The sequence below is a fragment of the Pongo abelii genome, chromosome 19, assembly GCF_028885655.2.
Source record: "Pongo abelii isolate AG06213 chromosome 19, NHGRI_mPonAbe1-v2.0_pri, whole genome shotgun sequence".
Taxonomy (NCBI): Eukaryota; Metazoa; Chordata; class Mammalia; order Primates; family Hominidae; genus Pongo; species Pongo abelii.
The window spans coordinates 75105481-75130591 of record NC_072004.2 but is presented as its reverse complement, the minus strand read 5'-3'; the positions used below and the strand labels follow the sequence as shown (position 1 = coordinate 75130591).

The window sequence follows — 25111 nt, the reverse complement described above, 5'->3', positions numbered from 1 at the left end:
CCCTCCCTATTCCCCCCATAATGGTTGTACAATATTCCATTATGGAGGTTATACCATAAATTATATATGTTTCTTTTTTTTTTTTTTTTTTTGAGACGAAGTCTCGCTCTGTCACCCAGGCTGGAGGGCAGTGGCACGATCTCAGCTCACTGCAAGCTCCGCCTCCTGGGTTCACACCATTCTCCTTCCTCAGCCTCCCAAGTAGCTGGGACTACAGGCGCCCGCCACCACGTCCGGCTAATTTTATGTATTTTTAGCAGAGATGGGGTTTCACAGTGTTAGCCAGGATGGTCTTGATCTCCTGACCTCGTGATCCACCTGCCTCGGCCTCCCAAAGTGCTAGGATTACAGGTGTTAGCCACTGCACCTGGCCTAATTATATATGTTTCTTATAATAAATGCCCTGTATTTGTTTAGGGTAAATTACTAAATGTGGAATTATTGATCAAAGGTTATAAGCACTTTAAAGTTCTTGATAACTATTGCCAAGATGCCTTCCAGAAAAGTTGTACCAGATGACACCATTGGTGTATGATGGTATGTATGGGTGGTGGTGGTGGTGTTGTTGTTGTTGTTTTTTGAGACGGAGTTTCCCTCTTGTTGCCCAGGCTGGAGTGCAATGGCGCGATCTTGGCTCACTGCAACCTCCACCTCCCAGGTTCAAGTGATACTCCTGCGTCAGCCTCCCAAGTAGCTGAGATTACAGGCATGCGCCACCACGCCCGCTAATTTTGTATTTTTAGTAGAGACAGGATTTCACCAATGTTGGTCAGGCTGGTCTCAAACTCCTGACCTCAGGTGATCCACCTGCCTCAGCCTCCCAAAGTGCTGGGATTACAGGCATGAGCCACCACACCCAGCCGATAGTATGGGTTGGGGTTTTTTAAAGAAATTTTGTATCGTAAACATAGTCATATTGGAAAATCATACATTTATTTTTGTCTTAGACGTGTTCGTTTTTCTAGACTGAGCATTGTTCAGAACAGTTGGTTTGACCTAATCTTAGGCTGTTTTAGACAAATGTTCCAATATTGTCCTCTTTGCATGAAGACAGTTCCACTTAGGATATGTTGTGAATGAATATATTATCCCTATCCCAGGTTCCTCATACTTCTCCAGCTGGTTCCTGAAGGTTCTTACATTCAAATAGAATGGCTTTTTGCCAGCGAAAATTGGCACTTCAACCCACAATGGTGCCTTTTGTTTCCTCATTGGTTGATACAGCCAAGATCTCAAACTACTCTCTCTCCATGAGGTTTTATAATTTGATTCACCACAAGTTATATTTTAGGTTTTTCAAATATTCATAGCCAAGAGCTCTTTTGAAAACAAGTTGTTTTCATGTTTGTAGCACATAGATTACTATTTGCTACTTAGCTGCTGTAATGCTTTTGCTTAGAAATTGTCACTAGCTAGTTATTAAACATCTATTATCACTCATGTGGAATTAACTTTCACTTAAAACGTTCCAGTTAAACAACACTTCATTGTAAACCCTTTAATTGATTCCTGGTCTCTGCACATAAAGCAGTCGCATTCAGGGGTATGAGTCACTAGCACGATTCTTAGTGGATTGCTCATCTCATGAGCTGGGATGCCTAGATTGTTAATACCTACTTTGGAATTACAGTGAGTCAATATTGAAATTTTTTAATTTAGTCCAACCGCAAATTTTCTGAAATGATCGTTTGGGAAGTGCCTTTTTAAAATTTTGACATCTTGTTATATTGTTTAATTTTACTGCTGTTACTTTACTTTTTTCCTATCCCTAGACTTTTGAGTTCCACATAATTTGTCAGTTTGGTGAATTTTACTCTGAGATAGTTTTTATCAAATGTTAAATGGAAGAGATTTTAGAAATCATCTAACTTGATATTCTTCATTTATTTCAGAGATTAGGATATGGAAAGAACTTATTCCTGAAGTGCATGGATTACATTCTGGGATTAGAATCTCTTGCCTTCTGGTCCATTGCTTGCTTAGTTTCACAAAATTCAAGGTTAAGAATCACTTTTCGCCCAGGCGCCGTGGCTCACGCCTGTAATCCCAGCACTTTGGGAGGCTGAGGCAGACGGATCACCTGAGGTCAGGAGTTTGAGACCAGCCTGGCCAACAAGGTGAAACCCTGCTTCTACTAAAAATGCAAAAAAATTAGCCACTGTGGAAAACAAGATAATGTTCCTCAACCAATTAAAAATTACCATATGATGGAGCAATTCCACTTCTGGATATTAAAACAAAAGAACTGAATGATTAGCCAGGTGTGGTGGCACACACCTATAATCCTGGCTACTTGGGAGGCTGAGGCAGGAGAATCACTTGAACCTGGGAGGCAGAGGTTGCATTGAGCCGAGATCATGCCACTGCACTACAGCCTGGGTGACGAGGCAAGATTCTGCCTCAAAAAAAAAAAAAAAATGAATTGAATGATTTGTACACCCATGTTCATAACAGCATTATTCACAGTGGCCAAAGTTGTAGACAACCCAGGTGTCTGTCAGCAGATGAATGGATAAACAAAATGTGGTATGTACATACTATGGAATATATTATTCAGCCTTAAAAAGGAAGGAATTCTTTTTATTTATTTATTTATTTTTGAGACGGAGTCTCGCTCTGTCGCCCAGGCTGGAGTGCGTGGTGCGATCTCGGCTCACTGCAAGCTCCACCTCCTGGGTTCACGCTATTCTCCTGCCTCAGCCTCCTGAGTAGCTGGGACTACAGGTGCCCGCCACCACGCCCGGCTAATTTTTTGTATTTTTAGTAGAGAGGGGGTTTCACAGTGTTAGCCAGGATGGTCTCGATCTCCTGACCTCATGATCTGCCCGCCTTGGCCTCCCAAAGTGCTGGAATTACAAGCGTGAGCCACGGCGCCCGGCCAAAGGAAGGAAATTCTGACACATGCTATAACGTGGATAAACCTTGAACACATTATGCTGAGTGAAATAAGCCAGACACAAAAAGACAAATATATAATTCCATTTATATGAGATAATTAGGTAGTCAAAACCATAGAGAAAGTAGAATGGTGATTGCCAGGGGCTGGGAGAAGGGGAAATGGGGAGTTACTGTTTCTGGGTCTAGAGTTTCAGTTTTACAAGATGAAAAAAATTCTGGAGGTAGTGGTGATGGTTGATAATGCAATGAATGTGTTTAATACTTGAACTGTACACTTAAGATAGTACATTTTATGTATATTCTACCACAGTAAAATAATAAAAATAACAGGACACAAGTTAATGGGGAGGTTTTTAAGTGCTTGATTTGAAAAACTTGAGAGGTTTTGTTTTTTGTTTTCTTTTTTTAAATAGAGACGGGGTCTCACCATGTTGTCTAGGCTGGTCTTGAACTCCTGAGCTGAAGTGTTCTGCCCATTCTCAGCCTCCCAAAGTGCTGGTATTACAGGAGTAAGCCACCACGCCCAGCTAGCTTCTTCCTGCCTCACACCCCCAGATGGTGTTTTGCCTTTTTGCTCTCTTGCCCAGGCTGGAGTGCAGTGGTACGATCTCGGCTCACTGCAACCTCTGCCTTCCGGGTTGAAGCAATTCTCCTGCCTCAACCTCCTGAGTAGCTGGGATTACAGCAGCCCAGGGCTGGCTAATTTTTGTATTTTTAGTGGAGACTGGGTTTCACCATGTTGGCCAGCCTGGTCTTGAACTGACCTTGTGATCCGCCCGCCTCAGCCTCCCAAAGTGCTGGAATTACAGATGTGAGCCACCATGACTGGCTTTTTTTTTTTTTTTTTTTTTTTAACATGAGACTATTAGAGACTTTTCCAAAGGTATACGTAGAAGTGATTTTTTGGATTAATAGTTGTTTTGTGGTCTCCCTATTCTCAGTGCCCAAATAAATTATCCTTCTTAAATAAATCATTTTTGTCAAAGATACCATTTATTCCTTCCTCCCCAGCTACCAAGAAAGCTTGTTTTGTTTTATTTTACTTTTAAACTTTCATTCCATTTTACATTTTAAGATCTTAAACTCTGAAATGTATTTTCTTTCTGGTGTTTGTGCGTTTCTTTTTTTTTTTTTTTTTTTTTTTTGAGACAGAGTTTCGCTCTTGTCTCCCAGGCTGGAGTGCAATGGTGCAATCTCAGCTCACTGCAACCTCTGCCTCCTGGGTTCAAGCAATTCTCCAGTCTCAGCCTCCCGAGTAGCTGGGATTACAGGTGCCCACCACCACGCCCGGCTAATTTTTCTATTTTTAGTAGAGACGGGGTTTCACCATGGTGGCCAGGCTGGTCTCAAACTCCTGATTTCAGGTGATCCGCCCACCTCGACCTCCCAAAGTGCTGGGATTACAGGCATGAGCTACCGCGCCCGGCCTTGTGCTTTTCTTTTGTAGTTCTGATCCTGAAGATTGGGATTAGGGTCACATAGAACCTGTACATAATTCCATCGGTAATGTAATTCTTTACTAGCGAGTGGTCAAGAAAGAGCCCAAACTCTAGTGCAAGACTTCTTGACTTCAAATTCTGGCTTTGCTACTTAATAAGTAGATGATTTTAGGCAAATAATAAAGTTTTTTGGTTTTTGGTTTTTTTTGAGATGGAGTTTCACTCTTGTTGCCCAGGCTGGAGTGCAATGGCATAATCTCAGCTCACCGCAACCTCCGCCTCCTGAGTTCAAGCGATTCTCCTGCCTCAGCTTCTGAGTAACTAGGATTACAGGCATGCACCATCACGCCTGGCTAATTTTGTATTTTTAGTAGAGACAGGGTTTCTCCATCTTGGTCAGGCTGGTCTCAAACTCCTGACTTCAGGTGATCCGCCCGCCTCAGCCTCCCAAAGTGCTGGGATTACAGGCATGAGCCACCGTGCCTGGCCTTGTGCTTTTCTTTTGCAGTTCTGATCCTAAAGACTGGGATTAGGGTCACATAGAACCTGTACATAATTCTATCTGTAATGTAATTCTTTACTAGCGAGTGGTCAAGAAAGAGTCCAAACTCTAGTGCAAGACTTCCTGACTTCAAATTCTGGCTTCACTACTTAATAAGTAGATGATTTTAGGCAAATAATAAAGTTTTTTTTTTTTTTTTTTTTTTTTGAGACGGACTTTTGCTCTTGTTGCCCAGGCTGGAGTGCAATGGCACGATCTCGGCTCACTGCAACCACCGCTTCCCGGGTTCAAGCAATTCTCCTGCCTCAGCCTCCTGAGTAGCTGGGATTACAGGCATGTACCACCATGCCTGGCTAATTTTGTATTTTTAGTAGAGGCAGGTTTCTCCATCTTGGTCAGGCTGGTCTCGAACTCCTGACTTCAGGTGATCCGCCCGCCTTGGCCTCCCAAAGTGCTGGGATTACAGACGTGAGCCACTGCGCCTGACCGGCAAATTGTAACGTTTTAAATGTGATTTCCTTATCTTTAAAATGAGTTTAATATTAGAATCTACCTGCTGAAATAATTCAAATAACGTTCATTACATTTGATCTTCAAAAATCCTATTAATTCGGCTGGGTGCTGTGGCTCACGCCTGTAATCCCAGCACATTGGGAGGCCGAGGCAGAGGGATCAGTTGAGTCAGGAGTTCGAGACCAGCCTAGATAACATGGTGAAACCTCATGTCTACTAAAAATAGAAAAATTAGCCAGGCCTGGTGGCGAGTGCCTGTAATCCCAGCTACTCGGGAAGCTGACTGAGGCAGGAAAATTGCTTGAACCCCGGAGGCAGAGGTTGCAGTGAGCTGAGACTTCGCCTTTGCACTCCAGCCTGGGCGACAGAGCGACACTCTGTCTCAGAAAACAAAAAACAAAAAAAAACCATGAATTATGTTTTACAGAAAAACATAGTGTTAATTTGATTCTGTTTGGATGTAACCTGTAGAAAACTCTTGAGATAAGAATTTGAGAGAGAATTACATAATTTATTACCATGTTGATGCTAGCTAATTTTTTTAAATTCTGTTTTCCAGTGTAAGACAAGGTAGATTTGTGTCTAAGTTATTTGGAAAATAGACTAAAAATAGCACATTTGGTTTTTGTCTAATGTTATATAAGCAAACATGGTTTTCTTCAGTATTTGGGTTTTCTTTGTGTGAGTGAATCCTTTTGAATTATGGGCTACCATGAATTGCAGTATTCTTTTTAAAAAATAGAAGCCATTCTAGAAAAAAACAACTTTTTCTTTTTTTCTTTTTTTTTTTTTTTTTGTTGAGACGGAGTGTCGCTCTGTCACCCAGGCTGGAGTGCAGTGGCACGATCTCGGCTCACTGCAAGCTCTGCCTCCCGGGTTCATGCCATTCTCCTGCCTCAGCCTCCCGAGTAGCTGGGATTACAGGCACCCGCCACCACGCCCGGCGAACTTTTTGTATTTTTAGTAGAGATGGGGTTTCACCTTGTTAGCCAGGATGGTCTCGATCTCCTGACCTCATGATCCGCCCACCTTGGCCTCCCAAAATGCGGGGATTACAGGCGTGAGCCACCGCGCCCGGCAACTTTTTCAGCCTTATAGTTTTTTAAAGAATTGATACAATTCTATAAAAATAATAAAATTTGAAGGAAGTCAGTAAAATAAACTGAGATGTTTATATTAAATGTCAATTAATCAATGTCTATACTATATCAAGATTACCTTCTATAGACAAATAGGTAAAAGGATGGAAATAACCCACAAAGGGGTTGGATATATGAGGGGGAACGTATCCTACTGTCTTAGAAACATGAAAATTGACATGATTTTGAAATGCCATTTTGCATCTATTTAGTAAAGGAGCATAATGACAGTGCTGAAGAGGTGGAGGTGAAGTTGTTTTAAGTATACATTCATTGCCAGGCACTGTAAATTACTAGTGCCTTTTTTGAAAATCAAATGACAGTACAAAGCAAAAACCATGCAAATTTACATTGCCTGTGATCTAATAATACCACCTCCTAGAATTTATAGATATAAACTCAACTCAAGGCATTTAGGATATATTCATGAAGATATTAAGTATAAAAGTACATATAAATCAGTTGGACCCCGGCTACTCAGGAGGCTGAGGTGGGAGAATCACTTGAACCCAAGAGGGGGAGGTTGCAGTGAGCCGAGATCATGCCACTGCACTCCAGCCTGGGTGACAGCGAGACCCAGCCTCAAAAAAATAATAAAAAATTGGTGCTTTACTAATTAGCAAAAGACAGTGAGGTATTTGGCCTCCACCCATCTCCACCACTTGACATGTGCTTCCATGTCATTTTCTATTTGTAGATGGAGTATAGAAATGATTTTTTATTCATGAGAGCCATTCACAGCTGAATCTCAGACTTTCAGCCCCTACACTATAACCGAGAAGCCAGAGAAGACTTACGTCCTGAAATTTTTTTTTTTTTTTTTTTTTTTTTTTTCCTGAGACTGAGTCTTGCCCTTTCACCCATGCTTGAGTTGAAGTGGTACCTTCTCGGCTCACTGCAACCTCCGCCCCCCGGATTCAAGTGGTTCTCCTGCCTCAGCCTCCAAGTAGCTGGGATTACAGGCGCATGCCACCACGCCCGGCTAATTTTTGTATTTTTAGTAGAGATGGGGTTTCGCCATGTTGGCCAGGCTGGTCTCGAACTCCTGACCTTAGGTGATCCACCTGCCCTGGCTTCCCAAAGTGCTAGGATTACAGGCGTGAGCCATCGCTCCGGCCCTATGTCCTGAATTTTAGGCACCTTTTCAGGTCCCTTATGTAGACCATTTCCTCACATGTGCACTGATCAGTTCTGAAGACTGAGGGGCCCCTCTGCAGATCTCCAGGGTTTTTTGTGTGCGAGTGAATCCTTTTGAATTATGTGCTTCCATGAATTGCAGCATTCTTTAAAAAAAAAATTTAAGAAGCCATTCAAGAAAAAATAGATAAAATAATGGTTCAGGGCTGGGCGTGGTGGCTCACGCCTGTAATCCCAGCACTTTGGGAGGCCGAGGTGGGTGGATCACGAGGTCAGGAGATCAAGACCATCCTGGCTAACACGGTGAAACCCCGTCTCTACTAAAAATGCAAAAAATTAGCCGGGCGTGGTGGCGGGCGCCTGTAGTCCCAGCTTCTCGGAAGGCTGAGGCGGGAGAATGGCGTGAACCTGGGAGGCGGAGCTTGTAGTGAGCCGAGATCGGGCCACTGCACTCCAGCCTGGGAGACAGAGCAAGACTGTCTCAAAAAATAATAATAATGGTTCAGGGGAAAGGAAACTTGAGTGGGGCAAGAACCCACTTTTCTCCACAGTGAGACCACAATTGGCAGTGACATATTCTGCTTAGAAATGTTAATTCCAGAACCTGCCTTCTACTCATTCTACTTCTTGAAATGATCTTAATTTCTCTGGAGGAGTATTGTACTCTGTAACACTGTAAGCCAATCCTTAATGCTTTGTTAATACATAGCTGCCAGGGAGGGGGCTTGCCTAGAGAATGAGTGATCCATTACAGAAATGAGGACTAATGTTTTCAAAAGGTTTCCCAGACTATACTCATCTCCCAGGAATTATTTGACATTTCACTGAGAGTAAGAATGGGTAACTTGTGGCCGGGCATGGTGGCTCACGCCTGTAATCTTAGCACTTTGGGAGGCCGAGGTGAGCAGATCACCTGAGGTCAGGTGTTGGAGACCAGCCTGGCCAACATGGTGAAACGCTGTCTCTCCTAAAAATACAAAAATTAGTTGGGCGTGGTGGTGTGTGCCTGTAGTCCCAGCTACTCAGGAGGCTAAGGCAGGAGAATTGCTTGAACTCGGGAGATGGAGGCTGCAGTCAGCTGAGATCGTGGTACTACACTCCAGCCTGGGCGACAGAGAGAGACTATTGTCTCAAAAAAAAAAAAAAAGTAACTTGGAAGGAGAGGAAAGGGAAGAGTATCAAAGAAAAACTTACTGACTCGATAGATAAAAACATTAGTGATACTGCCATTCATTTTAGGAAGTTCATGGTTCTTTCTTTTAGAAAGAAAATTGCAGCTGGGTGCAGTGGCTCACACCTGTAGTCCCAGCACTTTGGGAGGCCGAGGCGGGTGAATCTCCTGAGGTCAGGAGTTCGAGACCAGACTGGCCAACGGGGCGAAACCCCATCTCTACTAAAAATTAGCTGGACGTGGTGGTATGCGCCTGTAGTCCCAGCTACTCGGGAGGCTAAGGCAGGAGAATTGCTTGAACCCAGGAGACGGAGGCTACAGTCAGCTGAGATCGCGGTACTGCGCTCCAGCCTGGGTGACAGAGACTTGTCTCAAAAAAAAAAAAAAAAAAGGGAGGAAAGGAGAAGGAAGGAAGGTTAGTTGCTCGTCACCCATTTTGTGAGATGTTGGAGTTAAGTTGGTAAACACATTTGCACAAAAAGAGATACAAATAGTAAACACGTATAAGAGAAGTTTGGCCGGGCATGGTGGCTCACACCTGTAATCCCAGCACTTTGGGAGGCCAAGGTGGGCAGAACATGAGGTCAGGAGATGGAGACCATCCCGGTTAACGTGGTGAAACCCTGTCTCTACTAAAAATACAAAAAATTAGCCGGGCATGGTGGCACGGGCCTGTAGTCCCAGCTATTCGGGAGGCTGAGGCAGGAGAATCGCTTGAACCCGGGAGGTGGAGGTTGTAGAGAGCCGAGATTATGCCACTGCATTCCAGCCTGCGCGACAGCGAGAGACTGTCTCAATTAAAAAAAAAAAAAGTTTATTTTTACTACTAGATCCCTTAGTAAATTAGTGTTATTTGGAAAGAGTATTCATTTAGATAAAGACTAGAAGGACATAAGGAAAACCAAAACATTTGTAAGTAGCTGTGATTATGGGTTTTTTTGTGTGTGTTTGTTTGTTTTAACCCATTTATGCCTGAGATTGCAATTTTTTGAATTTGAAAAAATCAGACCTTGGCAATGATCTTGAACAGTGGGATATAAATAACTCCCACATGCGTAGCGTTCCAATAATGGAACAATAGGCATAAATGGGTTTTAATGTTATGGGTTTTTTGTTTTGTTTTGTTTTGATTTTTGAGACAGAGTCTCGCTCTGTTGCCAGGCTGGAGTGCAGTGGCGCAATCTCGACTCACTGCAACCTCTGCCTCCCCGATTCAAGCCGTTCTCCTGCCTCAGCCTCCTGAGTAGCTGGGACTACAGGCGTGTGCCACCACACCCAGCTAATTTTTTTGTGTTTTTAGTAGGGGCGGGTTTCACCATGTTGGCCAGGATGGTCTCGATCTCCTGACCTCGTGATCCATCCTCCTTGGGCTCCCAAAGTGCTGGGATTACAGGCATGAGCCACGGCACCCAGCTGGGTTGTTTTTGGGTTTTTTTAGAATTTTGTTCTTGCCCAGGCTGGAATGCAATGGGACGATCTCGGCTCACTGCAATCTCGGCTCACTGCAACCTCCGCCTCCCAGGTTCAAGCCATTCTTCTGCCTCAGCCTCCTGAGTAGCTGAGATTACAGGCACATGCCACCATGCCCGGCTAATTTTGTATTTTTAGTAGAGACGGGGTTTCACCATGTTAGCCAGGCCGGTCTCGAACTCCCGACCTCAGGTGATCCACTTGTCTTGGCCTCCCAAAGTGCTGGGATTACAGGCGTGAGCCACCACGCCCGGCCTATTTTTTTTTCCACAGAATTATATTAAGAGAAAGAGGCCAGGCATAGTGGCTCATGCTTGTAATCCTAGTACTTTGGAAGGCTGAGGCAGGCAGATCACTTGAGCCCAGGAGTTCAGGACCAGCCTGGGCAACATGGCAAAACCTCTTCTCTACAAAAAATACAAAAATTAGCCAGGCATGGTGGCGTGCATGGGAGGCTGAGGTGAGAGGATCACCTGAACCTGGGGAGGTTGAGGCTACAGTGAGCCGAGATCATGCCGCTGCACTCCAGCCTGGATAACAAAGAGAGACCTTGTCTCAAAAAAAAAAAAAAAAGAAAGAAAGGCCAGGTGCGATGGCTCACGCCTGTAATCCCAGCACTTTGGGAGGCCGAGGTGGGTGGATCACCTGAGGGTCAGGAGTTGGAGACCAGCCTGACCAACAGGGTGAAACCCTGTCTCTACTAAAAATACAAAATTAGCTGGGTGTGGTGGCACATGTCTGTAATCCCAGCTACTTGGGAGGCTGAGGCAGGAGAATCGCTTGAACCCAGGAGGTGGAGGTTGCAGTGAGCTGAGATCATGCCATTGCACTCCAGCTTGGGCAACAAGAGCTAAACTCCATCTCAAAAAAAAAAAAAAAAAAAAAAAAAAATTATATTGGCTGCGTGTGGTGGCTCACACCTGTAATCCCAACACTTTGGGAGGCTGAGGTGGGCAGATCACTTGAGCTCTGGTGTTCGAGACTAGCCTGGGCAATATGGCGAAACCTCATCTCTACAGAAATTAGCCAGGCATGGTAGTGTTCCTTCACCTATAGTCCCAGCTACTGCAGGGGGCTAAGGTGGGAAGATCACTTGACACAAGAGGTCGAGGCTGCAGTGACTTAGGTCTGCACCACTGCACTCCAGTGTGGGCAACAGAGGGAGACCCTGTCTCAAAAAAAAAAAAAAAGAATTAATTGATGTCTATCCAGTATAGAGAGGATCAGGTATTCAGATCCCCGCTCCTCCCCACACATGCACTGATCAGAGCTGAAGACCTGGGGTATGGGGGGGAGTCCGTCTGCAGATCCCCAGAGAGTTTTGTGGAGAAAACCCCTGGCTGTTGTGGATCTCCCCAACATTTTGTGGTCAAGAGCGTAGACCGTAGCGATACTCATTCCGAAGACTTCAGAGTGTGGGTATAGAGTACCCATACTCCGTGGCTCTTAAGATTGTTTATGGAAAACTAGACTGTAAGGGTTCAGCATTTTCCACGTCTGCCGCTTAATCAGTACACAATACTTACTAATGGATGTGTTAAAAATGGCTGCTTTAGAACTTACATAAGCTCTGAAGGATTTATCACCAGTTCTTCCCACCAAGAAAATTTTATTGAAAAGCTCAACTGTTGAGAAATTCTTTCATAACAATAATTATTTAAAAGATACACATTTGGCCGGGTGCGATGGCTCATGCCTGTAATCCCAGCACTTTGGGAGGCTGAGGCAGGCAGATTACCTGAGGTCAGGAGTTCAAGACCAGCCTGGCCAACATGGTGAAAACCTCATCTCTACTAAAAATACAAAAATTAGCTGGGCGTGGTGGCTCACACTTGTAATCCCAGGATTTTGGGAGGCTGAGGCGGATGGATCACGAAGTCAGGAGATCGAGACCATCCTGGCTAACATGGTGAAACCCAGTCTCTACTAAAAAATACAAAAAAATCAGCTGAGCGTGGTGGCAGGCGCCTGTAGTCCCAGCTACTCGGGAGGCTGAGGCAGGAGAATGGTGTGAACCTGGGAGGCGGAGCTTGCAGTGAGCTGAGATCGTGCCACTGCACTCCAGCCTGGCCAAAAAAGCGAGACTCTGTCTGGAAAAACAAAAAAAAGGCTGGGCGCTGTGGCTCACACCTGTAATCCCAGCACTTTGGGAGGCCGAGGCGGGCGGCTCACCTGAGGTCAGGAGTTCGAGACCAGCCTCAACATGGAGAAACCCCGTCTCTACTAAAAATACAAAATAAGCCTGGCATGGTGGTGCATACCTGTAATCCCAGCTACTTGGGAGGCTGAGGCAGGAGAATTGCTTGAACCTGGGAGGTGGAGGTTGCGGTGAGCCGAGATCGCACCATTGCACTCCAGCCTGGGCAACAAGAGCGAAACTCCGTCTCAAAAAAAAAAAAAAAGATACACGTTTATCTTTGTGGATGGAGATATAACAGATGAGTTCTAACTAATTGTATTTTCATAATTTTGGCTTATTGGAACAAATAGAAATTTCAGGCTTTGGGGAAAATCTGAACCTGCAGAGAATTTGTGGATGAGAATCATGGAGTTCTGTGTTGGAAACCTGGCTTACATCACCATTTAAAGATTTTATATATTTACTTCTTGTTTTGAGGTTTTTTTTTTTTTTTTTTTTTTTTTTTTGAGACGGAGTCTCGCTCTGTCGTCCAGGCTGGAGTGCAGTGGCGCGATCTCGGCTCACTGCAAGCTCCGTCTCCCGGGTTCACGCCATTCTCCTGCCTCAGCCTCCGGAGTAGCTGGGACTACAGGCGCCCGCCACCACGCCCGGCTAATTTTTTTTTGTATTTTTAGTAGAGACGGGGTTTCACCATGTTAGCCAGGACGGTCTCGATCTCCTGACCTCGTGATCCACCCACCTCAGCCTCCCAAAGTGCTGGGATTACAGGCGTGAGCCACTGCGCCCGGCCGTTTTGAGGTTTTATAACTTGTGTATTCAATGAGAAAAGAGGTGGTGAGCTCAGGTGGAAAACAGGGCTAGAAATGGGAGCTGTACTGGAAATTCTATTGTATTAGAGTCTCCCTCTCTCACCCAGGCAGGAGTGCGGTAGTATGATCATAGCTCATTGCAATCTCAAGCTCCCAAGTTCAAGTGATCCTCCTTCTTCAGCCTTCCAAAGTGCTGAGATTACAGGTGTGAGCCCCCATGCCCAGCTGGATTCTTTTGTTTTGTTTTGTTTTGAGATGGAGTTTTGCTCTTGTTGCCCAGGCTGGAATGCAATGGCACAATCTCAGCTCACCACAACCTCCACCTCCCAGGTTCAAGCGATTCTCCTGCCTCAGCCTCCCAAATAGCTGGGATTACAGGCATGCACCACCACGCCTGGCTAATTTTGTATTTTTAGTTAGTTGTTCAGTCCATGTTGGTCTGGCTGATCTCAAACTCCCGACTGCAGGTGATCCACCCACCTCGGCTTCCCAAGGTGCTGGGATTATAGGCATGAGCCACCATGCTTGGCCTGGATTCTTCATATGTAAATCTTTTTGCTTCTTTATTTTTTGAGGTTTCGCTGTCACCTAGGCTGGAGTGCAGTGGCATGCTGGAGTGCAGTGGCATGATCACAACTCACTGCAACCTCTACCTCCCGGGCTCAAGTGATTCTTTCACCTGAGCCTCTCAAGTAGCTGGGACCACAGGTGTGCGTCACCATGCTAATTCTGGGGGAGTGTGTTGTTGTTGTTGTTGTTGTTTGGTGAAGACTGAGTTTCACATGTTGCCCAGGCTGGTCTCAAACTCCTGAACTCAAGTGATCCCCCTCACGTTGGCCTCCCAAAGTGCTGGGATTACAGGCATGAGCCAGAGCCACTGTGCTGGGCCGTGTGTGTGTGTGTGTAAGAGACAGGGTGTTGTTCTATCTACCAGGTTGGACTGCAGTGGCCACCACTGCCACCACACCTGGCTAACTTTTTTAAAATTTGGAAAGATAGGGTCTCACTATATTGCCCAGGCTTATGTGCAAATCTTTATGTGGCTTCATGCCTGCACTTTTTTTTTTTCCATTGTTCCTTTGGAAATTGTTCCAGTTTTTTTTTTTCCTGTATCTTTAAACAACAAAACAAAACACCTTTTTAATTAAGTTACTATAAACACAACATTCAGGAATTGTTTTAAATTTATTTGCTAAATGTGGGCGCCTTATGGATGACATTTGGCCAGAGCTATGCAGAGTTGCCAGAGCTTAATAATGAGCAATAATTCATCTTGGAAACTTTTCTGTTTTGCTGTTTAATCCGGTACAGATGCAGGTGTTTTCTTTCTGTGACTTTTTGTGAGCAGTTGTATCTGTAAATCACCTCCTATGGAGACGGGTGTTCCTGTGACTGAGAGCCAGCTGTTGGGTGTTTTAGCTAAACAGCTTGCTCCTAGTTAGCTGCTCAAATCCCCCTGAGAGGTGTATTGGCTGCTTCAGGGAATAGAGCAGACGGGGTGAAGGTTTTTGCAAGGCCTTTAGTGACCTGCTTTCAATTTGCTGCAATTCTTCTGGTTTGGCTTTTTCCTATAGGTGCCAGAGTTCATCTGCTTCATATTTTTACTACTGATTCATCTTCCTGTCGTATATTCTTAGACTGTGGTGGCTTAAGAATCTTTGGGTCACCTGTTACATGGTTTCTTCTGCCACCTGTATGGGGAGGAGAAGACTGGTATTCAAACTCAAGCCTGTTTCTATCTTATTCTCATTGATTTTTATGATACATAGAAAACTTTGTTTCTTTCTGAAAATGGCATTTTAGTGATTCATTGTTTTCTGTGGGAGGAAGCTTATGACCTGCTCTTTTCTTTTTCCCTTCCAGAGGGAATCTGGAAAAATTGCAATCAAAACATCATTTCTTTAAGAAAATTTTGGGTAACCGAAGTTCTGGACAACAGGTAAAGTGTATTTAAACTTTGGTGGTGCTGACAAATCATCTGTAATCTGCAGAAGTAAACTGGGAGAGGGAGGAGGACAAGTTAAAAGTTAAGTCTACTTTGTGTCGGGGCTTCATTGAGGATTTCCCATATATTACCTCGTTTAGGTGGTTTTTACCTGGATCCTGGGTGTAGATCTGGGAATCTCAGAAAGAAACTGTCCTTTAAAATGCTGTTTTAAATGGATTTGCTATTGATTGGATTTAATGTCATCACAGTTTAGTTTACAATCATTTTTTAATGTCTACCATAAATAAGGTACAGAAGTATAATTTGTAGATTCTGTTATATAGTAAAGGGGTATAATATTTATTGCAAGACCATTCATTGTGGGCTTCTAAGTAAAACCAAAATCTGGTATGCTATGCAGCCTAGCTAGGGAAGATCTTCCTAGTTCCCTTCTGTCTTTTGTTTTAGTTCTTAATGATTGCCAGCAGTTTGTAGCTGTACCATCTTCTTAAACCCTTTTAGCACTTGTCTAAAATTTAAGTTTCCTGATAAATCACCCCTTCACAGTGGAGTCCAAACGAGATGTCCCCTTTATGTTCTCAGTGGTGGTTTTTCTGTGATTGGACCGAATAAGTATACCTGTGTGTTTTTTAAATTTCTATCTCACAAAATTCTGAAGGTCTCATGAAATAATAGTATGTGTAAAGAACCTAGGTCTGGCCAGGCATGGTGGCTCACACCTGTAATCCCAGCACTTTGAGAGGCCAAGGCAGGCGGATCACCTGAGGTCAGGAGTTCGAGACCAGCCTGGCTAACATGATGAACCCTCATCTCTACTAAAAATACAAAAATGGTGGCGCATGCCTGTAATCCCAGATACTTGGGAGGCTGAGGCACAAGAATCACTTGAACCTGGGAGGTGGAGGTTGCAGTGAGCCAAGATCACGCCACTGCACTGCAGCCTGGGCGAAAGAGGGAAACTGTCTCAAAAAAAAAAAAAGAAGAAGAAGAAGAACCAAGGTCTGAGAAACATCTCAATAAATAGTAGCTACAAGTTTACCTTTTAAACCAGAGGAGACATGAAAGCAATCCATACTTTCTAGGACCTTGTAGGGCCAACAGGTGTTGACTGAGGTGAACTGACCTGCCTGAAGATAGTAGAGAGTGAGATGCTGTTTATTCTTTTTTTTTTTTGAGATGGAGTCTTGCTCTGTTCAAGCAATTCTCCTGCCTCAGCCTCCTGAGCTGCTGGGATTACAGGCGCACACCACCGTGCCCGGGTAATTTTGTATTTTTGTAGAGACGGAGTTTCACCATGTTGACCAGGCTGGTGTTTAACTCCTGACCTCAAGTAATCTGCCCACCTTGGCCTCCCAAAGTGCTGGGATTACAGGCGTGAGCCACCGCACCCAACTGAGATGCTGTTTATTCTAACATTTGTTCCACTGTGAACCTTGAGGTTAGATTTCAAGTATTCAAAGTAGTAGTTCCTAGAGATATCATAATTAATAATTAAATTAAGATTTAATATTTGTTGATTTTCTTTTGGTATTTTTCCACTTTTATCAGGGCATACCAATTCAATCACCATGAGTTGGAGCTTCCTGACTCGCCTGCTAGAGGAGATTCACAACCATTCCACATTTGTGGGGAAGATCTGGCTCACTGTTCTGATTGTGTTCCGGATCGTCCTTACAGCTGTAGGAGGAGAATCCATCTATTACGATGAGCAAAGCAAATTTGTGTGCAACACAGAACAGCCGGGCTGTGAGAATGTCTGTTATGATGCTTTTGCACCCCTCTCCCATGTACGCTTCTGGGTGTTCCAGATCATCCTGGTGGCAACTCCTTCCGTGATGTACCTGGGCTATGCTATCCACAAGATTGCCAAAATGGAGCACGGTGAAGCAGACAAGAAGGCAGCTCGGAGCAAGCCCTATGCAATGCGCTGGAAACAACACCGGGCTCTGGAAGAAACAGAGGAGGACAATGAAGAGGATCCTATGATGTATCCAGAGATGGAGTTAGAAAGTGATAAGGAAAATAAAGAGCAGAGCCAACCCAAACCTAAGCATGATGGCCGACGACGGATTCGGGAAGATGGGCTCATGAAAATCTATGTGCTGCAGTTGCTGGCAAGGACCGTGTTTGAGGTGGGTTTTCTGATAGGGCAGTATTTTCTATATGGCTTCCAAGTCCACCCGTTTTATGTGTGCAGCAGACTTCCTTGTCCTCATAAGATAGACTGCTTTATTTCTAGACCCACTGAAAAGACCATCTTCCTTCTGATAATGTATGGTGTTACAGGCCTTTGCCTCTTGCTTAACATTTGGGAGATGCTTCATTTAGGGTTTGGGACCATTCGAGACTCACTAAACAGTAAAAGGAGGGAACTTGAGGATCCGGGTGCTTATAATTATCCTTTCACTTGGAATACACCATCTGCTCCCCCTGGCTATAACATTGCTGTCAAACCAGATCAAATCCAGTACACCGAACTGTCCAATGCTAAGATCGCCTACAAGCAAAACAAGGCCAACACAGCCCAGGAACAGCAGTATGGCAGCCATGAGGAGAACCTCCCAGCTGACTTGGAGGCTCTGCAGCGGGAGATCAGGATGGCTCAGGAACGCTTGGATCTGGCAGTTCAGGCCTATAGTCACCAAAACAACCCTCATGGTCCCCGGGAGAAAAAGGCCAAAGTGGGGTCCAAAGCTGGGTCCAACAAAAGCACTGCCAGTAGCAAATCAGGGGATGGGAAGACCTCCGTCTGGATTTAATCCTGGCGGGCTTAAAACCTGTGCTTTTCATAGTTTATGGTAAGCAGCAGCTCACTGAATAATGACTTCCATTGAGTAAACATTTGGCTCTGGTTATCTTCAGGGATGCTGTTGGCTCCTGATCCAAGCTCAGGGGACTCTGGAGGCGGGGCTGGGCTGAGGGAGAGAAAGGGAAATGCAGTGTTCCCGGGCACATGTTCTTAGCAATAATACAGTTGCAGAACTTTACATTTGTGTCTTCCAGATCTGGAGAAGAACAGACATATTTAAATCATTCTTGTGGAACAGTTTTTGTATGTACAGTATTATGGTACTTTTTTTTTTTTAGTATGAGAACTTTTTTGTATTTGTACATTGAACTGCTGTAGTTATACTTTTATATTAAAGGGGAAAAAGTCCTTATAAGTAATGCCTGTTAGGCTAGTGCTATTACTTTGTTCAGCAAATTCTACCCTGGCTTTAGAGTTTTTAATAGATGCTACACCTAATAAAAGTGCCTCTCATATTGCAGGAACGATTTCAGATGTGTAAGGAGACTGAAGAGGAGATACCAGTTTTTAGTCTTGGAAAGCAAGTTCACAGTAGAAGGAGGTTGAGATCTTTCTTTTACGTGAGAAATCTTTGAATCTCATTCATGCGATCAGAGTTGTAGCCAATTTTTGAAAACCTTATTTTCAAAGGAAATAAATGATTCACTGTAGGATTCCTTTAAATATCAAGCATCACCAGTATATGCTTTGATGGTATATGTATATAACTTAAAGTTCTTTCAAAAGCCTGATACAGAAACGTGTCCCCAGTTTGGTAGCAATGTGGAAAACCTGGCTAGAGATGATGTGGAGCTGTCCCTCAGAAAGCAAAGCCATGCCTGGAATCCCTAATAGGATGCTTAGTTGTGAACCTGTTTGATTTGCCTTAAGCCTCTATCCAGAAACCTGCCCGCTTCCCTCCCTCTGGTTAAGAAGCCAGTGGTGGATATTTTCTTTGTTAACATTAGAAATGCAAACATTCCCTTGTCACCCGAGAATACTCAAAGCTACTTGTATTGGAAATGGCAGAAGGCCTAAATCCAAATTTCTTATTTTTTATAATTTACCATAGAACTTTTGTGATTAAATTCTTACTTCTGCCAGTGGAGGTTTATGCCTGAAAGGTCATGGGGTCCTGTCTGTAAACAGACCTAAAGAGAAGTGCAGTATTTATTCCTTGTAGGCATAATGTGTTTGTCACTGACAAGCATTCATGTTCATCCCACTAGTCTTTTATTGCAGTCTTTTATTGTCATTTTCAACCTTATGTTGGAGAGCTTTGCTTTCTCATCATGTTCACATTGTCTTAAGTTTTGTGAGCTTCTGAGAAAGAGCTTGGTAAAGGTTTAAAGGGGACTTTGTTCTACCAGGGAGCATTTTATTTGGGCGTCTCACCCTTTTCTAACGAAAGCTGTTGTAAGCCACCTCTGACTTGGAAATTCTGAAAGTATGAATATTTTTTATATCTCAATTATAAAATGCCATTTCTCCATTATTTAGATGAATAGTAGAACACTGCACCCTTTGTGCAATGTTTTTCTTTATTTTTCTATTGCATTCCTACCCCCACCAAAAAAAGAAACTTAAGGAAATTTTTTTTGAGACAGGGTCTCCCTCTTTCACCCAGGCTGGAGTACAGCAGCATGATCTCAGCTCACTGCAGCCTCTGCCTCCCAGGCTCAAGCGATCATTCCACCTCAGCCCCCTGATTAGCTGGGACTACAGGCATGTGCCACCATACTTGGCTAATTCTTTTTAAAAAATTTTTTTTGTAGAGATGAGGTCTCACTATGTTGCCCAGGCTGGTCTCGAACTTTTGGGTTCAAGTGATCCTCCCGCCTCAGCCTCTCAAAGTGTTAGTATTATAGGCGTGAGCCACCACGCCCAGCCTAGAAAATTTAACCTTATCTTTTAGTCATTCATTTATTTTATTTGCTTTTTTAAAAAAAAAATCTTTAAATTTTAGCCTAGAGAAGCACCTCAGGAACTCTAAACATCTTAAGCAAAAATTAAACTCAGGTGAGACTGAAGGAGAAATTTCAGAAAGTAATACACGTGTACATCATGGGTAATTAATAGACATGCACAGTTTCCTTCAAATCAAGTGTTTAATAAGGAAATTCATATAATTCCAAGAAAACAGGCAAAATTTTGAATACATAAGCCTAGCTAAGATAAAGAACTACCAGTTAATTCTTAACGTCACTGGAGCTTCCAGCAGGTTTTTTAATTGAAGGACAAAAAGTGTCCATACATTTCGTGTTATCTCTTCAGAGCCTGAGGGAGAAGAGAGTGGCTTTGCCCAGTGGAAAGGTTGGGGATTTGAGAATGATACAGGGGGAAGGAGTCAAGCAGAAATGCCAGGAAGAACCAGGCAAAGACATTTGGCGCCAGAAGCATCCACTTAATTTCTATGAAGAGTGCCCCTGGTGTTTCATCTTGGCCTGTTTTGATGAGAATGTTATCTTTTGTGTCTGGATAACTCGTCAGCTTCTTAAAGTACATATAAAGATATTCTGTCACCTCCCCACATGCACACACTTTTAAAATCTATTTTTATTCTCTTGCTAAAGTTGTAATTATGTCAAGAATTTTCCAGCTCTAACTGCCTTCTTAGTACATGTCTTTCTGCCTTTGAAGCATATGAGTTTGCCAAAGTCATTTTCCCCCAATGACATATTGTGGACTTACATTAAGAAAATGGGCCAGGCGCGGTGGCTCAAACCTGTAATCCCAGCACTTTAGCGGGGTGGATTACCTGAGGTAATCCAGCACCCAGGCGAGTGGATTACCTGAGGTCAGGAGTTCAAGACCAGACTGGTCAACATGGTGAAACTCCGTCTCTACTAAAAATACAAAAATTAGCCAGGCGTGCTGGGTGGATGCCTGTAATCCCAGCTACTTGGGAGGTTGAGGCAGGAGAATTGCTTGAACCCAGGAGGCAGAGGTTGCAGTGAGCTGAGATCACACCATTGCACTCCAGCCTGCAAGACAGAGTGAAACTCTTGTCTCAAAAAAAAAAGAAAATGAGCCTATTGATGTCTAGCTAACCCATTGGTGGGGTCTGCATTGAATCTGTAAGAATATTGTTCTGGAACATGCAGGTGGGGTTTGTATAAAAAGCCTGTCCAACATTTAGTTCCCACCCCATCAGAATCATACTGTTTTGAATTGCCATATAAGACATGCTCCATCATGACGCTTGCTTCTCCTCCAAATACAAGTTGAGTGCTTAGTCCTTCACCTGCTAGATACAATCAACATGATTATGTTCTTTAACACAGTTGGATTTATGCAGATGTGGTGTGTCCTTTGCTCTTCTTTTTTTTCTTAAGACAGAGTCTTGCTCTTGTCGCTCAGGCTGGAGTGCAGTGGCATGATTTCGGCTCACTGCAACCTCCGCCTCCTGGGTTCAAGCGATTCTCCTGCCTCAGCCTCCCAAGTAGCTGGGATTACAGGCACCACCACCATACCCGGCTAATTTTTTTTGTATTTTTAATAGAGACAGGGCTTCATCATGTTGGCCAGGCTGGCAGGCTGGTCTCGAACTCCTGACCTCGTGATCCACCCACCTCAGCTTCCCAAAGTGCTGGGATTACAGGCGTGAGCCACCGCGCCTGGCCTGCTCTTCTTAAAACCCGTTATTCAGAAGATTTGTAAAAGAAATAGGCTTTTTTTTTTTTTGGCAAATTCAAACTTGAGGGGAAAATTAGATAGCATTTTCCCCTAAAGAAATGTTAATGTTCATTTTGTGGCTTTGTTTTCAAGTTTCAGGAGCCATGTACATCTCAGAAGTGTTACGAAGTGATTAGAAAAGGCCTCTGGTAAAAGGCGTTCAAGGACCAACCATTATTATCGGTCACTTGTTTGAACTTGGCGCTTAAAAAAAAAGTTGGACTGTGATGCTTTGGTGCTCTTTATCACAGACATCAGTGATGGTCTGAAACACTCTCTAGCAGTTTATACCAAGAATGGACTTACATGTTATCAGTTACACTCATGATTTACTCGTTCAGCTTCTACAAGTTCATACTTTATGCTTTCTGTCTCATTTAAGAGACAGTCCACTTCTGAAAATAACATCGATAGTTGATGATACATTTTTGGCTAGTCAGCTTTCTGTAAAAGGCAAGTATGTTAGACATGCAGTTTCCTTCAAATCAAATGTTTAATAAGGTACTTCAAGAAACGCCTTTTTAAAAATCAAAGGTTTTGGCCAGGCATGGTGGCTCACGCCTGTAATCCCAGCACTTTGGGAGGCCAAGGTGGGCGAATCACAAGGTCAGGAATTTGAGACCAGCCTGGCCAACATAGTGAAACCCCATCTCTACTAAAAATACCAAAAATAGCCGGGCGTGGTGGCGGGCACCTGTAATCCCAGCTACTCAGGAGGCTGAGATGAGAATCACTTGACCCCAGGAGGTAGAGGTTGCAGTGAGCCAAGATTGCGCCATTGCGCTTCAGCCTGGGCAATGAGTGAAACTCTCTCTCTCAAAAACAAAAAAAAAATAATAGTAATAATAAAGTCCCTGCATGCAGTTTGGAAATAAAATTTAAACTCATCTATATGTAATAAATATGTAATAATTCACAGTCACCATCAAATGTTGGAATCATTGAATTGCATACTTGTACTCATTCCGGCCACATCATGAAGAGTTTAAAGATGTGTATTTGCTGTTGTCCCTATGTAGTTCTATTGATGTTTGGTTTTGTTTTTTGGGGTTTGTTTTGAGCCCAGGCTGGAGTGCAGTGGCACAATCTCAACTCACTACAGCCTGGACCTCCTGGGCTCAAGCAATCCTCCCACTTCAGCCTCCCAAGTAGCTGGGCTGCAAGTGCTTACCACCACACCTGGCTAATTTTTGTATTTTTTGTAGAGACAGGGATCTCACTATGTTGCCCAGACTGGTCTCAAACTCCTGGGCCCAAGTAATCTTCCTGTCACAGCCTCCCAAGGTGCTGGGATTATAGGCATAAGCCACTGTGCCCAGCCTGTTTTTAATAGTGGTATTAAGTGGGTTTGGTTCCTGTGTTATTAATCAACATTAATAATCGTACTTTTTTTTTTTTTAAAAAGAAACCATGGTATTCTAAAATCAGGAGTCCAAATAAAAGAAAGTTCTCGGCTGTGCGTGGTGACTAACACCTATAATCCCAGCACTTTGGGAGGCTGAGGTGGGTGGATCACTAGAGGTCAGAAGTTTGAAACAAGCCTGGCCAACATGGTAAAACCCCCTCTCTACTAAAAATACAAAAATTAGCCGGGCATGGTGGTGCACACCTGTAATCCCAGCTACTCGGGATGTTGAGGCATGAGATTTCCTTGAACCTGGAAGGCAGAGGTTGCTGTGAGCCGAGATCGCGCCACCACACTCCAGCCTGGGCGACGGAGTAAGACTGTCACCAAAAAAGAGGGAAAAAGTTCTCCAGTGCAGTTTCTACAGAGATAAAAGAAGTAATAGTTCTGGCTGGGTGTGGTGGCTTATGCCTGTAATCCCAACACTTTGGGAGGCCAAGGCAGGTGGATCACATGAGGTCAGGAGTTTGAGACCAGCCTGGCCAACATGGCAAAACTGTCTCTACTAAAAATATAAAAATTAGGTATGGTGGCACGCGCCTGTATTTACAGCTACTTGGGAGGCTGAGGCATGAGATGAGAATCTCTTGAACCCAGGAGGCAGAGGTTGCAGTGAGCTGAGATTACACCACTGCACTCCAGCTTGGGTGATGGAGTGAGACTCAAAAGGTACTAGTTCTGCATTTCAGAATTGGCTTGTTGAACCAGGCTATGTGCTTCCAAGATTTAAAATGTTTTTCTGTATTATACTCTCAATTGTGTTTTTAAAAATCTCTTAAAGAAATCTCTACCTCAGGCACTAAGTGTTATGACGTGGGTAGCATATTGATATCGAAAACTTAGCTAGGACTTCCAGCCTTTTAAGATAATTTAAATGTAAAATTAAACGGTTAACCAGCAATCTAATGTCATGTGGTGTGCAGTTTGGATATTGCATGAACAGCTAAGGAATCACCTGTTCTAGTGCCAAAGATCACTCATTGCTAATTTTGTTCTGTACAGCTTATGTAATATTTTCATGGTGGAGACGGACTCTGTGTGCTTAGGGCCTTGTCTCTAGGAAGATTTTGTCAATTCCAAATACAGTTTTGAAGATTCATTTGTCGTTTGTGCTTCCTTTCTCAGAATTCGAAACCAACTGAAAATCAGCTGCCAGGAAATGTCATATTGAGGATTTTACCGTATTTATATAAAATAATACCTAAGAGCTTAGTGATATACACAGAAAACCTAATACAAAAATCTCTTCCTCATACATTTCGCTTGTAAGTTGATCTTGGTGGAAATACTTGAGCAGAGAAATTTCCAACTAAAGGTTTGGGCTTAAAAGATGCCTTTTTTCATAGCTGATTTGAAGCTCTTCTGGGACTACTGTGGCTAAATAGGTCAGCATATTCGTGGCGTCGCAATCTGGGGAATATAGGTAGCCTGGTGTGGGAGGCTGGGGTCTAAGCTCAAAAGCTGGGAATGCACCCTTGACTTCCCTCGGTTCTGGAGGCCTTTCCTGGAGTGCCGTCTGCAAGGGACCCTTTGCGGCAGCAGAGTCAGCAGTGTCGTTGAAAAGCCTAATCCACCTCCTGAGGAGGGAGCAGCAGTGCCCTCTTGTTCCCTCAGACATGGGATAGCTGACTGGTAGGTCACGAACAGCTCACCCTCAGCAGCACAGATTGTAAACTGGTCAGCCAACCATATTTGGTAATGAACTTGTGAGCTATTTGAACGCTATTGGAGCAGTTAAATCACTCTGGATCTGTTAGTTTTGAAAGTAGATTCTTTGGCAGATTTGTCATCAGAACGGAGACTAATATCTGTGGCATCAAATCTGTTTTCTTTGCTACACAGAGTTTGAAAACTGTTTTTAAGGTTTTAAGGGCTTATATGATACTTTTAGGGTTTGTTTCCTTTAGATATCTCCCATTGGAAGCAGGTTACACAACAGCATGAAGAATATGGAAGCAGAGGCAAATTTGGGAACAGAATCCAGGTCTGTACAATCCAGTATCCTTTGTTCTTGCAAGAGGAGGGTCCAGAAGCAGCTGTTAGCGGTGCTCACAAGGGTTTAGGGGCATCTTTGCTG

General features: G+C 43.7%; 1 protein-coding gene across 6 annotated transcripts in view; it reads left to right on the top strand.

The window, feature by feature from the left end:
* Nucleotides 1–24133, top strand: part of GJC1 (gap junction protein gamma 1) — a 32845-nt gene extending 8712 nt beyond the window's left edge. For 4 of the 6 annotated variants that reach the window (XM_009251658.4, XM_063718839.1, XM_009251657.4 and 1 more), the window contains exons 2-3: nt 15082–15157; nt 16715–24133. In XM_009251658.4, coding sequence (XP_009249933.1) covers nt 16735–17925 — 1191 coding nt within the window. In that variant the 5' untranslated portion in view covers nt 15082–15157; nt 16715–16734 and the 3' untranslated portion in view covers nt 17926–24133. Of the gene's footprint in view, nt 1–13714; nt 13927–15081; nt 15158–16714 lie in introns of those variants that run through there. The other 2 variants (XM_009251660.3, XM_063718840.1) reach the window with 2 other exon arrangements.
* Nucleotides 24134–25111: the final 978 nt, after the last annotated feature.